The sequence below is a fragment of the Gymnoscopelus microlampas genome, assembly GCF_963454915.1.
Source record: "Gymnoscopelus microlampas genome assembly, chromosome: 17".
In the NCBI taxonomy this organism is placed as follows: Eukaryota; Metazoa; Chordata; class Actinopteri; order Myctophiformes; family Myctophidae; genus Gymnoscopelus; species Gymnoscopelus microlampas.
The window spans coordinates 30,171,229-30,187,407 of record NC_139954.1 but is presented as its reverse complement, the minus strand read 5'-3'; the positions used below and the strand labels follow the sequence as shown (position 1 = coordinate 30,187,407).

General features: G+C 41.3%; 1 protein-coding gene across 2 annotated transcripts in view; it reads right to left on the bottom strand.

Moving 5' to 3' along the window:
* Nucleotides 1-625: 625 nt before the first annotated feature.
* gpm6bb (glycoprotein M6Bb) overlaps nt 626-16,179 on the bottom strand; it is a 36,105-nt gene continuing 20,551 nt past the window's right edge. Inside the window, exons 2-7 of one of the 2 annotated variants that reach the window (XM_084083753.1) lie at nt 10,668-10,854; nt 8,851-9,007; nt 7,941-8,112; nt 7,336-7,409; nt 7,093-7,158; nt 626-4,056 (exon numbers count right to left, since the gene is read on the bottom strand). In XM_084083753.1, coding sequence (XP_083939879.1) covers nt 3,907-4,056; nt 7,093-7,158; nt 7,336-7,409; nt 7,941-8,112; nt 8,851-9,007; nt 10,668-10,854 — 806 coding nt within the window. In that variant the 3' untranslated portion in view covers nt 626-3,906. Of the gene's footprint in view, nt 4,057-5,724; nt 6,040-7,092; nt 7,159-7,335; nt 7,410-7,940; nt 8,113-8,850; nt 9,008-10,667; nt 10,855-16,179 lie in introns of those variants that run through there. The other variant, XM_084083754.1, reaches the window with a different exon arrangement.

Here is a 16,179-nt window from a genome sequence, read left to right as displayed (position 1 = left end):
TGTGGAAATGGCCGTAGTGTTGCGCAATAATCCAAGGAAGGCAAGGGGCGTATAATTCTAATGGTAACGAGATTCTGCCAAGCCCCGCCCTACCTGTCTTGCGATTGGCTGAATGCACCACTATTTTTCCGGACTTTTTTTTTGACGATAAAGTATAGTTTTTGTCTGTAACGGAGGAGCGTCATCTGAAGCGGACTTGAGCCACGAGAGGCACCGCCGAGCGAGCTCAGGCGAGCGAGTCGCCGTGCCGAACGTTGCGAGTGTGTGCGTGCGCGCGTGTGGGTTGTTTTTCTTATCAAATCAATTTCACAAATAAATTCCAGTGGTTTTGTTTTGGTAGCTTAAATATGACATCCACATTTGGTCCACACTGTGGACCAAATGTGGATCTCATATTTAATCTACCAAAACAAAACCACTGGAAAAAACAACCCTCACACACACACACAATATGGCCTGTGGATTCGACAGGCCATATTGTGTTCATGTGGGACAATAAAGTCAATCAAATTAAACATTGTCTCTATTAGTGATGATACACAAGTAGACAGACTTTTCCATCATGCATACTCTCTACTATAAAAAAGAAAACAACATAACATAACAGAGTGGCATTCATATTTTATTTGCCTTTTTCATAAAAATGGTTGACAGACTGGTTGAGTGACATCATACAGGGTGTTCCAGTCAGACAGGACACTACATCGTTGTCCTGGTGATTGATAGGTAGCCTTGATTCTATTGTTTTTGGTTCATTACACAGGAAACAGCATGAGGCAATATGATGTTATGTACAAACATACATAGCATTGGTGTACGTAAACCTGTCATGTTGCTGCTAGGCCATTGTATGTATACACGTGATTGGCTATTTTAGGTGAATAACACGATGTGCAACAAGTATAAATCAGGCATCACTGTATACCTGTGACTATTCTGCTTATCACAGGCTTGCTACTGAATAGCTCAATATTCACTTACAACACCCACAGTAAAGTCCTTAATGTTAGTTTCACTCTGAGAGTTTACAAATGTAACCAAATGGATCCGTAAGGGTCCACATCTGTACACTCTGGAAGTCTGAGTTACAATGGATAAAGTAATACTGAGCATTTACTGTGCGTTGGCCAAAAAAGGATCACAATGGTCTACCTTAAATTAATTCACAAAGAAGCCCTTGACACTCAGAAAATAAGGGTATACTATGACATAACAACATAGTGTAAGATTCATATACCTTTAACTTGGTAAAAAATAAACTACAGAACATCTATAATGACTATGCTACAGACATACAGTACAGTAGATTAATTTGTATTTGGTTAGAAAATAAAAAAGAGGAAACAGGCAAACACTGCCTACTATTTAAGTAAGTATAAATGATGGTACATCATTTACATCACTGGAGAAAGGTTTTCTTCATCAAATAAAGAAAAAAACAAGATATCCCTGTAATTCTCCTATCTAACAGAATCAAAGATTACATAAGTAATTATGTCAGTATTATAACAATTGCACATCAAAAACACATGCAATTCCAAAGTTTAAAAAAAAGTCTCTCATTTTTTTTGAGTGTTTTTTATCTCCAATAATAACAAAAAATATATATACCTGTTTATATCACTACAATTCCTGATTTGTACCATCTCAACTTTATTCACATCTAAACAGTTTTGCAGGTCTTCCAGATGTGGACTTAATATTCAAGGTGACTAAATACAAACAGTTTCTACACATTTGCCATGGTAACAAAACAAGTTACATACATTTTGAACTTTGTTACATAACCCCATTTATATGTAATTGTCACAAATGGGAGTTTAGAACAATTGGGGAGAAGATACTCTCTACATATAGTATGTATTTCTTTTAAGGTTTTTTATGCACCTATTTCACTTGCATATTCTAGGGGTAGTTTGAAGCACCATAGAGCCTGATTTATAGTTTGTCGTGCAACGGTGTCCCGTGCCGTAAATAGACGATCAACAAGTTCATAATGCAGCACGTTGTGAGCTTGTAGATTTACTATTTTTGCCGCAGGACACTGTCGTTCAACTAAGTATAAATTAGGCAAAATATTTAAGTGTGCCAGACGAGTGGTTGCAAAATGGTTGTGGTTTGAAGAAAGCTGGCAGTTGAGTGTGTGGAGAGTAGAATGGGTGTGATTCAACTCTCACCAGGCTGTCCCAGTCTGAAGTGCCAATTAAGCCTAATTTATGCTTTATTGTAAGACCATGTCGTTCACCAACTGAAACGTGATGGGTCACGTCTTTCAGTTTGAAATCAGTTAATTTCAACCAGGGACATGGTCATACAACAAAGTAGAAATTAATGAGGCTTTAGGCTGGATTTCATCAGTAGTTTAGACTATTTAATATTTTGGCTGCAAGTTGTGAATCCAAATGCAGAAGTGGTGTGTGTGTGTGTTCTAATATGTAAATGAATACAAAGAGGTCCAAAAAAGCCCTTGAAAAAGCTCCTTTCATCCCAAGATTGGCAGCAGTCCACACTTACAAAAGCAAGTTATTCTCATGAAGTCATGCTTGACATTCTGTTGTGATGATTTTCGCAAAAGTTGTGATGTCACAGCCACAATCAAACTGCCATGCAGTAGAGGCCCGAGTGTGCAGTTCCTTCCAATTATCTTTACAGGTGTTTGAGGCACCTTGAAGCCTAATTAATATCTTGCCTTACGACAGTGTTGCATATGGGTGAGCGACACCGCCGTACGACAAAGTACAAATTAGGCTTATGGGTAACATTCAAACTGCTCATACTTGACATAAGTGGAGAAGTTGTGGTTTGCAATGTTCTACAGGCTCTATTGTACTTGAGGTAGTGTTATTTAGGCCATGAATGTTTTGCATAAATGTAAAGATTTAAATGATGTAGTAGGTAATTCAACTGTCTATTAATTTAAGCTCAAAGACCACTAAAAATACCTAACTGTATTGTGTGCTTGATCCTAATACTTAATGGAAGAACGATAGCTTACAGAAAGCAACAGTAACACCACATCTAGGCACTGTGTTAGAATGGAATGCTGTACCCAATGTGTAGGCCTTGGATTGTATCTAATGTCTATCCAAAATGTCTGACGTGTTTTATTTACAATTGATTCTTCATTGTTAAGTAAGGCGTTTCATGTTGTGCTGGGAAATTAAATGAGGACTGTGTCTCGGATTTGAAAAAGGAAGAAAGTATCGGGTCATATACAAAATGTTCTGCGTTCCCTTATTCGAAACTTGCCACCACACACCAGAATACTGCCAACAACACTGTAAAACAAAATGTAATTTTGTCTATGTAAAAGAATAGTGCAACGTTTCAAGCTTCACCAGCAAAGACTGTGTGTGTGTGTGTGTGTGTGTGTGTGTGTGTGTGTGTGTTTGTGTGTTTGTGGCGGGGGGGGTTACAGAAAAGAAAAGGACGAATCAAGATCATATTTCAAGGCTACTATTTCCTCCAGAAAAAAAGCAAACAATAGCGTTCGTCGCATATATACATATGCAACACAAAGCAGAGGTTCCAACACACTTCTTGGCAAGTTAGTGCAGAAAGCAACAGTGATGCATTAGTTTGTTAGGAGCCTGGTTAGTACTGTACTGCACAGTGTGAGTGCGACTGGCAGGTTATTGTAGCTGAATGTGTTCTTGGTCCAGAGAGGAGCACCCCTAAGACTAATTTAAGCCCAACTTACACGTTGTCGTACAACAGATTCGCACGGTGAAAATAGCAGATCTACAAGCTCACAGCGTGTTGCATCACGACACGTTGTGAACTTGTACTTCTGCTATTTTCAGTACGCGACTTCATCATACGATGGAGCGTAAATTTAAGCAAGGCAAACAAGCCTTTTAGTGTCTGAGTGTCTGCATGTGTGCTGCATGTGGAATTCTGGTATCCTTATGTGTAGGAATGGAGGCATTCCTTTGAGCGTGATGTCATATCCTGCAGCTCCCGTTCCTCCTTGATTTTGATGTCTTGGTAGGCATGCAAGTGACTGGCATCCTTTAGGTAGGCCCAGTTTGCTGACAGAATCATGAGGAAGTGTATCTGTAAGAGAAGGGTGGGGGTGGATGGCCCGTGAGCATGTCAAGACGCAAAGCGAGCTACAGGAAGTCAGAGCTACATCACAAACAAAAGTTAAGCTTGTCAAAGGACATTACACGAAAGCGTGACAAACAAAATTACTGACTGTTAAGATTATTATAGAAATCACCTGGAGTCACTAGTATGCTACTGACAGTGTTACAGGGAAATGCACTTTGAAGGGGAAGAGATGAGGATAGGATAGGGATGGTGCTGGATGTTAACACATGCAGGCTGTGGAGGTTAGTACAAAGCAAATTAAATTCCACGAGTGTCGTGAGTCTGAGCCTATTTATTGTAGACCACAGTAAATATTATGATTTATTATTCCATTATACTCTCTGTCTCTGAAAGTGATAAGAAATAGACAATTTGGGGATATTTTGTAAACAAAGATTGTTTATTTTGTATAGAAAGAGAGGAAACAACTACAGTCTTCAAAAATGTAGGAGAGAATTAAATATATGAAATATGGAGTATAAGTAATCATAAACAAATCAAAGAAAGAACAACTGTAAGCATGCAGGCTCAGTGTTAAAAAATAACCAAATGGCTCTTTAATGGCACTTTCTGAATGAATAAAGGAAAAAATATGAAACAAAACATCAACTTCATAACTGAAGCTATAACAGCATCAGATCTCATAGGAAAAAAAATACATTTAGCCTTCTTCTCTAAAATAGGAAAATGTCCTTTTATAAAATATATGAAGAAATAAGCCGAGGCTAATGGCCTCACGCAGAGGTTTACCCCTGGTACTGGCCTAACCCTTCATAGTGGTGTGCTAGATATGTGCAGTTACTTTACTATACACAACTGTTCAGCTTGTCAACATCGTCATAGTTCTGTAGATACATTTTTCATTCAGTTTAGGACCTGGTTTGAGACAAAGGTTTAAAGGCTGCAAATAATCAATACTGAAAATGTTCTGTGTAATACTTTGCGGTTTTGCTGGTTGGCACCAAAAAATAAATGTAAATTATCGGTGAAGAAACGAAAGAAATGTAAGGACAAGGCACTTAGCCAGTGTTAAATCTATTTACTGTAGCAAGTCCATTTACAATTGTATTTTCACTAGAATTCTTCTTCACCCAAAACACTAACCTCCACTATCAAAAATATAATGCCTGAGAACACTGTCATTGTATGAGATCATTTTGCTTTTCTCCTCCTGTCTATGGACAAAATTAAGAGCTATTTCTCTGTGTTCAATAAGTTCCTTTTAAAACTATTTGTACATCTGATTCATAATAAAAAAACTATCACCAAATAAATCTGCAAAAGCTGTCTGTATTTTACAAGTACACAACGCCTTTAACTCATTTTGATTGCAACTGATCGATTCTTTTTCTGTGTAACGTGGAATACTGTGTGCAAAATACTGTCACGCGCTGACAGAACTTTTTAACGTTAGGTTCAAGGATTATAAATAACAACACTGATGTGATTTTCCTGCTGTGCATGTTTCTGTGAATTTTAGTAACATATTTCTCTAAAATAAGGCCCCAAGAGTAGTACAATCCAGTCAATTATACCATATCATTCCATTCTGAAGACAACACACATCAGGTACACAGTAAAATCTTCAGTGTTCATTTACCCATTTGAGTTAAATGAACACTCAGGATTTTACAGTGGACCCCGTGACAGGCATATCCCTGGATATCAAAGGCTAAAGGATGCATACTGTACGGTCAGCTATTTACACTTCATGTGAATACTAAGGCAGAGATGTTGGGTTTCTATTCTCAGGTTTTTAGTTTTTTTTTATATTTGTTGTCAGTGGCCACTGACTCTACTCAGTACGGTGTCCCAAAAAAAAAAAAAAAAAAAAAAAAAAAAGACGTACTGGGCTCTTAATGGAAATTAAAATTTAGTGCAGCAGTCTTCTCGACTCTTAAACTTCAAAACAGCAAAGTTATAAGTGGTAGCCATCATGTAGATCAGCTGGTGAAAGAGAACAGAATAAAGGTGGGTAAGAGAACACTCCAGTAACTAGTCTCCAATACCATGTAATGCTTAGCTTATAGTTTGTAGTCGTACAATGGTGTCGCGTGCCAAGAATAGTTTACAGTGCTTCGCTACGTGACATGCTGTGAGCTTGTTGAGCGCACGACACCGACACACAACGATGTATAAATCAGGCTTTAGTACAGTACCTACTTTGTAAAATCTCAGATATTGTTTTCATGATCAATGACATCAAACGCTTGATTCTGAGTTTGGTAAATAAATAAATTGCTGATTACACCAGCCCTGTCCAGGATTAAACCACAATCAGCAACTGCACTACTTACACCTGTCCATGCAAACGCTGTAACTGTTTAATCCCCCAGAAGCCTGTAAAATATGTAATCTGTAAAAAGGCCTTTTAGTTTGTTACACTTTACTTTAATTTTAGATTTGGGTTTCTATTTATTTCTTTGATCTGGATTTTAGGCAAATGCTAATTGTACAGGTGAATAACCTTGACCTGATCTACTACTCTGATTCCATCCCTTGTCAAATCCGAAAAGGGCTTAAAGGGCCAAAAAAGTTACTTATTTTCTACCAGAGAAATGATTGGCTTAGGAATGCGACAAAAACAAACAAATCTCCCTGAATTCAAGGCTTCATGGGGTGTGTAACTGATAGAAAATAAGACATGTTTTGGGTGAACTACTCCTTTAATATACTTTGTTGCGTGCGGTGTCTCACAAATCGAAAACAGCCGATTAACAAGCTCACAGATCTGCGATTTCCGGAGCGCCACATGATCCAAAAGCGAGTATAAATCAGGCAAAAGGGAACCGGGGTGCTTCTAAGCAGATGGTGAACAGCGAATGGAATTTGAGCCGTGGAAAGAAAGACTATGTGTAATCATCTCCCTTAGCGTGATTGCATAAACCATGTGAGAAATGAGGAGAGGGCGCATTGCACTCATGATCTACCAAATACAAACCAACCATGCAAGGATAGGCTAAAAGGAGAGGATGAGTGGAGAGGCTGAGAAATGCTTACCAGGGCAATGACAGTGGCTCCTGCCCCGGCACACGCTACGATGTACAAGTGGTAGGACAGGTAGAACTGAAGGGGGAAAAAAAGGCAAGAAAACGTCTGTATTACATTCAATTTCAGGACTGACATTTCCTTGTGTTAAGTAGTTCTCACAAGGAATTCCCCCACGACTGATAGGACTCTCGTTCTCTGCTTCCATCGCATGGCCTTTCTGTTTTATTTGTCTGGTGGGAGAGGGTCTCTTACCTCACTGGTGTTACAGATGTCACCTAGCGCCTCCCCGCAAGCCTTGCCTGGTGTAGCGTTCCATGGGATAATTCCTGCAGTCGTGAAATGAAAGGTTTTATATTTACACAGAGTAGAATCTCTTGCACTGTGTCTTAGTAAAACCCAGAATGAGACACTAAGGATTGCCAAAAGTCTACTGAGTCAAAAGCATGCGGTCGCTTTTTATTCTTATATAATCACAAAGATGGTTTTAATTTGCATAAAATTTCTGTTACACTGTCACATGACCATAACCATATCAAAGCACAATGAAATGTCACAAAGAGCATTTTCATCTGTTTTGGTTTACTGCTACTATTATGGTCTTGCCTCGTGGAGCTCGAGATGGTGCTGAGCAAGGGGAAAGAAATGACAACAGTGTTTTTCTATTCCACTCATTATTTAACTCTGCTGCACCTCAACCTGACCTGAGCTTGACTCACTGAAGAAAACAAAACAAGACAAGACACTAGAACACTAGAACCACTTGACAATGTAACATGGAAGGTGGAAGAATGGCTTAGGGTAGAACGAATGCGGCTGGAATGTGTTATGTTGACGGACACAGTGTGTCATTCTCTCACCGTACTGACGGACGTCGACACAGATGGTGTTTATGTTGATGGTGAGGTTGGCCATGGGTGCCTTCATGGCGGCGCAGGTAGACCACATGTTGTAGAAGAGGAAGACAGGCACGGCGGAGAAGCCGAACACGCCCAGCCATGCAATGCCCAGGATGTACGTCAGGAACACAAACTGACCGCCATAGAACAGAGAGGGTATACGTTATTAGCATAATAAGGTCAACATAACATTAATTCTGCATCATTCACCGTGATGACTGTTGACCATTTTGCTCTTGCGTCAAATGGCTTTGGAATTTGGGAAAACATTTGAAAACAACAAATCTTGTGTTGGGGTCCCTGGCACAACATATTTTCAGATGGGTGTCCACGGTCAAATAAACATATTCATTTGAGGGCCCTTGAAATTAAAAGGTTTGAGAGCCACTACGTTATTGTAGCCCTGGGGAGGTGGTTGCATGGTGTAACGCATTGGTTCTCAAAGTGGGGTCCGGGGACCCCAAGGGGTACTTGAGGGGGTTCCAGGGGGTCCTCAGGTAAATGATGGACAGGAACCAAATGGACCCTTATGGGTCTGTAACTCTGAGTGTACAAATGGAACCAAATGGACCCTAACGGGTCCATTTGGTTCCATTTGTACACTCTCAGAGTTAAATTAACATCAATTTTACAATATGAATTGGGGACCCAGAGGTACAAATGCCATTAAATGGGGGTCCGTAGCCTAATGCATGTTAAGCTGGGGTGGTCCTTGAAATTAAAATTGTTGAAAAGCACTGCTAGAGCTGTAAAAAATCTTCTCTTATGGGGGTCCTTGGCATATCTTTTCAAATGGGGGTCCGCAGGCTTATAAGTGTCCATTTGGGGGTCCTTGACATGAAAAAGTTTGAGAACCACTGGTGTAACGTACCATTCCGCTGATGCAGCGTCCACAGATGGTGGTCTTGAACTCGCTGTGCAGCTCCTTGACGGCGCTGGTGGTGTAGAAGCCCTCGGCCAGCAGGATGATGCCGTACAGGAAGAAGAAGGAGGCAATGCCGTAGATGACATACTGCATCAACTGTACTCTGTAAAGGACAGACGACGCCGCACAAAAATTAGCACAACAATTATTGTCACTATTCTTTATCATAAGTTCATTTTTATCCTCAAAACTTTGGCACGCTCTAGCTCGAGGTTCAAGGTGGTTTGTATTGTTACCAGTGGCGTGCACAGACATTTTGAGGGGCAGGTGCTCAAGTAAAAAATAAAAGGGCACCTTGCACGGCACGCGGAACCGCCGGCTACCTCTTTGCCAAAAATAGCCGATCTACAAGCCCACAACGCCTCGCGCTGCGAGGCGTTGTGGGCTTGTAGATCTGCTATTTTTGGCTAAAGTTCTCCTCAGAAAAGGGATGCTAGGTTTCGAGTGGTTATGGTAAAAAGAAAAATCATATCACATAAAGATTTGGCGGACCCCCTGTAGTAACTCTGAGGACCCCCTAGGGGTCCCGGACCCCCTGTTGAAGACCCCTGCTGTAAACTGAAAAAAGGGCACTTCTGGTCAAGAGGGCAAAGGGCAGGTGCTCTAGCACCACCTAGAGTCTATCTGTGCACGTCCCTGATAGTAATAGAAATATTAGCCGATCTACAAGATACACCAAGACACCGTCGCTTCGACGAAGTATAAAGCGGTCGTAAGTTTAACCACAGTCGGTACGTTTATGGCTATGGAGAAAACGTGCGGGGTGTTCTCCACAGCACTCTTGTTTAAACAACCGTGACAATTTTGTATGCCTCCGATGCAAGTGCTGGAAAGACATGGTAAAAGTGTCAGGTGGAGTTATTGCGTCTGACACGGCACAGCTTGCGATGGAAAAGTGCTTGCATGCCATTGTTGTTTTTTTGCGATCGAGTGGAATCTTGAACTCATTAACAGTTTGATGCTGATGAATTGTAAACAGATGGTCATGGCTAAAATAGACGAAAATATATTCAAAAAAGAAGAGCAGAGTGACACTAAACCCCTCACTCAACAACAACAAAAAAAGAGAGAGAGACAGAGAGAGATAACAGGTGATGCACGTCTGGTGAAATCATCTGTCTGAGAGATGGAACGCCTCAGTCTGTAGACATCTTAAATTAAACAGTGCACTCCAAGAGTACTCTTAAACCCCAACATAAAACATATGCAGCTAGGGCCCTGTCTCTTCTCTCTCTCGTTCCAGATTCATTGTCTAGATTAATGGGTGCTACTTACAAAAGTCCATATTAGGTCTGTTCTTGAGGGTAAGGTGAAGCTGTGCGACATTTTATCGTCTAAAAATAACTCCCATGAACTCAACCTAATTAAAATGATCTGCCTTGGGTTGAAGCATCTTGAGGTCACTTTGTTGACTGTGATGGAAAAGGAAAACTCCACTGATTGCGGATAACTGATCACCATTAGAACAGTGGTACATCATTTCGTACAACACTGTCATAGAAAAATTGCGAAAATAGCTGATCAATAAGCTTGCAAAATGTCAAATAGTGATGTGGTGTGAGCTTTATTTGTATTTTATTCAAATAGATCATGTTTGATTAACTATTGCACCCCAACATCCATATAACAAAGTACCCCTGCCTGATGCCCAGATGCTTATTGCCTTCCTTGACCAACGGAGGATTCCCATTTCGGAAGACTTGGGTTAGAATCCAGGTGGTTGCAGAAACAGTAGGAGGTTTATCAGAAGAGTGGTCACTCACATGTCAGTCAGCATGGCATGGTCACTGGTGACCTGGGAGAAGTGGGTTTCCAGGATGGTTACTGTGCCCGTGAGGGCCACGTGGCCACAGCCACAGAACAGGGCGACCCCGGAGAAACACAGGATAGTGGCCACCAGCGACGCATACGGAACCCCTCCTAGACATTTGATGCAGCACTCGAAGCAACCTGGATGGAAAAAACAAAACAAAAATAGGAAAGAATTGTCAGATGACTGTATAATTCACCATATTTTATGCTTCACCATACGACGGTGCCAAGTGGCGCAAATAGCCGATCTACAAGCTCGCAAAGACGTTGCATTGTGATGCGATGCGTAGTTGTGAGCTTGTAGATATGCTATTTTCACAAATTCTTGACAATCTTTTAACATTTTCACCCATAATGACATGCCCAAAATAGGGACGCCAAGTTGTTAATCAAGCTTCAGTCAAAGATAACATGACTGATCTGTTATGAATTAGTCACAATTTACAGCTTTTGCCAAACAGCATACCAGCTGCATTCACATGTATCAGTCTCACGTGTTAAGACAAGCACAAAGAAATCCATATAAGGGATTGTATTTCTCTCTACCCTTCACTCACGTATAGGAAGAAGTAACAGCATAACTAAGCTCAGGGAAACTGAGAATGGAATGATACTGACAGTGAGAAGAATGGCATCATCATCGAACTGTTGATTCAACAGAATAACACAGCAGTCTCATTGCTGATCACATACAGATACAGATATACAGTCATGTATGTAAAGCGCAATTCCTCTGCACCTCTGCTATAACTCCGCTATAACAGGCAGGCCAGGGTGCATGTAGCAAAAAGATGAAGAAAATGTCCTGGAGCAATCAGGCAGTTAAAGCCTTTTTATTGCATGTGGAAACCAACAACGTTTTGATTGCTACATCTTCATCAGTCATTTATACTTCTACTAAGTATCAAAATAGGCTACTATTTTGAAGCCTGCATGCCAGATGGCATAACCTTTGTCTGTGGTCACTTCCTGTTTTCAGCACAATGCAGATCTATCGCAATTTGATCTAACATTTAATCAGACTTTGTCACAGGTATTTATAAGTACACTATAATGGCTGGCAGGGCAGTGTGATGGCTGTCAGCCAAGCTGTAATGGAAATCAATGGCGATGCATGATATCAGAGGATATCTGAATGAAGTGAGCCAGTTTGGTCTGCCTAGTTCTGTCCACTGTAATGTACTGTACTGTACAGTAGTACAGGACTCAACCTTTTTAATAAAAATAAAAAAACAGGTTGATATGCATTAGGTCATGGACCCCCATTTGATATGATTTTTATCTGTAGGACTCCAATCCACACTGTAAACTCCTCAGTGTTCATTTAATTACAAATGTAACCAAATGGACCATTTGGTTCCATTCGTTCACTCTCAGAGTTACAGACCCGTAAGGGTCCATTTGAACCCCTGGTGGTCCCTGGACCCGACGTTGTGAACCATGTTTGCATAATATAGCTTATTATGATGATGATACAGGCTGAATCACCACAGTGCACAGTCTGTGGATACCTGTTAACAGTCACCAATGTGCTTCCAATCAGGTCCACATGTGTGGACCTGATTGGAAGTGTCTGAGAGGATGTTGTATTTTAAAACAGGAGGCTAAGATTTATAAGACATCACGGTAAAGGGGATGAGATTTATGTGTTCCCCAGATTACCTCATATCTACAGCAAGTCTCCAGAGTCATTGTTTGACATCGGCGTAATCCAAATTCATCTACTTAACACTATTTTAGCCTTGAAAGAACTACATTGACCTTCACAGAATAGGCTATATAACATCTCTGACAGGTGCTAGCAGCCTATGGAAACCAGGGGCATTTTGAGGGCATGTTTGCATAGTAAAGTAGTATATTACACTATCATTACAGATATATTATCTGACTGTAAACTACCTACTGGTAATAGGGGACTACGTTCTAGTTTTTCTGAACCTCTTGCTGTCCCTATATTCAATTAAGTAAGGACACAACAATACCACACTGACAGAAATTGAGACATTGAAACTTTCATGTATGCCAACAAGTTAAAAGAATTTGAGCCTCTATCGATTTAAAACAGCATTGTGAGTGATAGGCAAGCACAGAAATACACATTTGTATAATTTGCCTGACTCTTGCATGAAGTGAGAATACTTAAAGTGTGTCTGTGTTTGCACCCCTTGCCACGACAAAGTCAATTTAAAGATATACTATACTGCTGGTCAGGGCAATATAGTTTCACAGTCAGAAGGCTCATCTTGGCTCTTTGTGTGGTACAAGAGCGATGAAAACATTTTTGTCCCACGCTTGGTGAATAGGAGTTGCCATGGCAGCAGGTTATAACTACAACCCAATGCGTGTGCCCGCGGCAGAGTGGCTACGCTAACACGGCCCACATTTCTCTGATGAACATGTTGGGGAGGGTGAGCAGGCATGGGAGCACAGCTCCACAGGATATGAGCCTAAACATAAAATAAAAACACTCTGCTGAAACACTCTGCTCTTGTATTGGTTGTGTCTGGTGATTCTGATCTAAACCAGTGGGTTCTCAAGCGTTTTATATTTCAAGGAACCCCCATAACTCTTAGAGTTTACAGGCAGTAACTAAGTACATTTACTCAAGTACTGTACTTAAGTACAATTTTGAGGTACTTTTACTTTACTGGAGTATTTTAAAATGTCTATACTTCTACTCCACTACATCTAGTAGGCAAATAATGTACTTTTACTCCACTACAATTAATTGAAAATGTTACTTACTAGTTACTTTGCAGATCTAAATTATTACATTATAAAACACACGTTAACCACTTTAGCCTTATTTTATACTTAGGCTATTTCTAGATCTGCTATTTTCAAACATTTTAGTACTTTTACTTTTGGTACTTTAAGTACATTTTGATACCAATACTTTTGTACTTTTACTCAAGTAAATTCCGGACTTTTACTTGTAACGGAGTACTTCTACATTGCAGTATTGATACTTTTACTTAAGTAAAACATTTGAGTACTTTTTCCACCACTGCCTGTAAGGGTCCATTTGGAACCCCTTTCAATGAACCCCGAGGGTCCCTGGACCCCACTTTGAGAACCACTGATTCTAAACATGAAATAAAAACAATCTGGCGAAACGCTCTGCTCTTGTAATGGTTGGGTCGGGTGATTTTTAGATCTGGCTTGAGAAGGCTCCATATTTGCACTCACACCCATGAGCTCTTCGAGAGGGATGTAACAAATCCCTCTCGAAGAGATTTCAATCCTTTTTTTGATGTGAGGCGTGACAACGGTTTATCTGCAGCCAAATTACGCCTGTATTAAAATGGTTCATGAGTGACAGAGGCAATAACGCCAGTCACACTGATATTATGATGGATTCAGTGGAGTACAACTACAAGTTGACAGTTCTGACAAGCTTCATTTAGAAAGCGAGCAAGGTTGTCTGACTCATTAAGCATCTGTTTGGTTTCCAACGCTGCCTTGAAACGCATCATGGCTTTGATTACATTAACACTCTGAAAACCAAGCTAGTGTGGCCCTGTTTGCCGTGACATTATCATGACAGGCAGTCAGCATCGTGTGACGACCTCCATCCAAATGGATCTGACTGTGAAAATGTGTCGCTGCCACAGTTTGACCTATATCCTACAAGTAAATGCATCACAAACTGTAGCACTGAACAAACAGTGAATCTCTACCTTGGGGACTAAGCGGCTGTGTGCTTGAATGAGTTGATGCTGTGATGAAGCAACACCTTGACCCTATGCCCCAGTTTCCTGTCACAGAGGAGGTCAGAACGACGCATCAATGTTTGCCATTCGTTTCGAACATGGTCCAGCACGAGACGGAACGTGTACGTCACTAAAAGCTAACGATCCAATCAATGGACAATCCATTTGATTTCCGTCCTCTACACCACAGTGGCCTGCTTTCCAAATTCCAAGCCCGTAGTGGGTTACTGGTTTAAACACGCATGATAACGCTGTATATGATGTCACCAACACACCCCCACACACCCCCACACACACACACACACACACACACACACACACACACACAGGCGTTGCTGTCATGAACAAAGATCTTTTTCTCTCAATGGAGAAGCCTTGTGCCTCTGACTGGGTGTTATGTTTAATAACTCTATAAATCTGAGGTGGTATTTTCACAGCTGGAGTGGACATGTTGGCTCGTTAGTAATAATACTGTTTTGGCTAACTGAACCAACACTGGCACAAGGAAAGACCCACTAACGTGGATTTAACGATTAAGTGACCTCACGAATGATCCTCTGTTCACACAGGACCACTGTAAAATAATTCTTCTTGTTACTTAATGAGCGAGACAAAAAAAAAACATCAAAGCTCGACACAAAGTCTTTAGCATTCATACACAAAGGACTATAGATGGTAGATTGGACTAATGTTCATTGGTTATCCCAGTGAATAGATTTACAGTGAACCTGGGCTTCCTGCAGTAATCTTAGGATCGCTATAGAAATATTACTATCGTCAGGCAGCCTATATCACATATTCTGATATGATACAGGACCAAATGGATTTGGTTACATTCGTACAATCCCGCAGAGCTACAAATGGATAAAAAGTCACCGAGGATTTTACTGTGTACACTCACACTTGCACAACACAGGCCTACAGTATAAGACACTACAGTAACGTAGATGAGTGAGTAGAAAGGCCGTCTGGGAATCGGAAAGTAGCAGGTTCAACCCCAGTATATGTGTCGTCGAAGTATCCCTAAGCAACACTTAACTCCTGTCCCTGCCTACCCCCCCCCCCCCCCCTTGGTGCGCTCATCAAAGCCATCTGAGCAGCAATCAGCAGGGTGAAGCTGTGAAAGCAATTTCCGCTCCCCCGGGGACCAGAAAAGACTCTGTTTCTTCACTTTACGGCATACAGGATATTACAGTCCTGTACAGCAGTCCTCCTCCCCCGCAGGTGATCAGGTCAGCAGGAGTTGTTTACTCACTGGATGACAACGTGCACGCAGGCGCACAAAATGGAGCCGGCCTGCCCGGCACGCTCTGAAATGAACGGAGCGCTGCAAATGAGAATCACATTGGATCTTTCTTTGAATCCTCCTCTTTGATGACTTTCACATGCTCCCAGCCAGGCCCCGGCTGATTTGCCGGCGTTTAGACCTCAAGGGCCACTTCAAGACTCTTCTCCGCTCAACATCTCATCGCCACATGAATGAAAGCAGGGGGGGGGGGGGGGGGGGGGAGAGACAGAAACAAACAGAGACATAAACAAAGGCCGAAGAAAACAGAGAAAGAGACGGGGACAATCTGTTGTGGCTGAGGTTTTAATGACGGTCTCGAGCTTTTGCAGTTGTTGTGGCCTCGGATCACAAGCAGGCTGAGAGGGGCAGAGAGAGCTAAATGTGATGCAGAGGGAGGGAGAGTGATGCTGAGAGAACGAGAGACAGAGAGAGAGAGACAGAGACAGAGACAGAGAGAGAGAG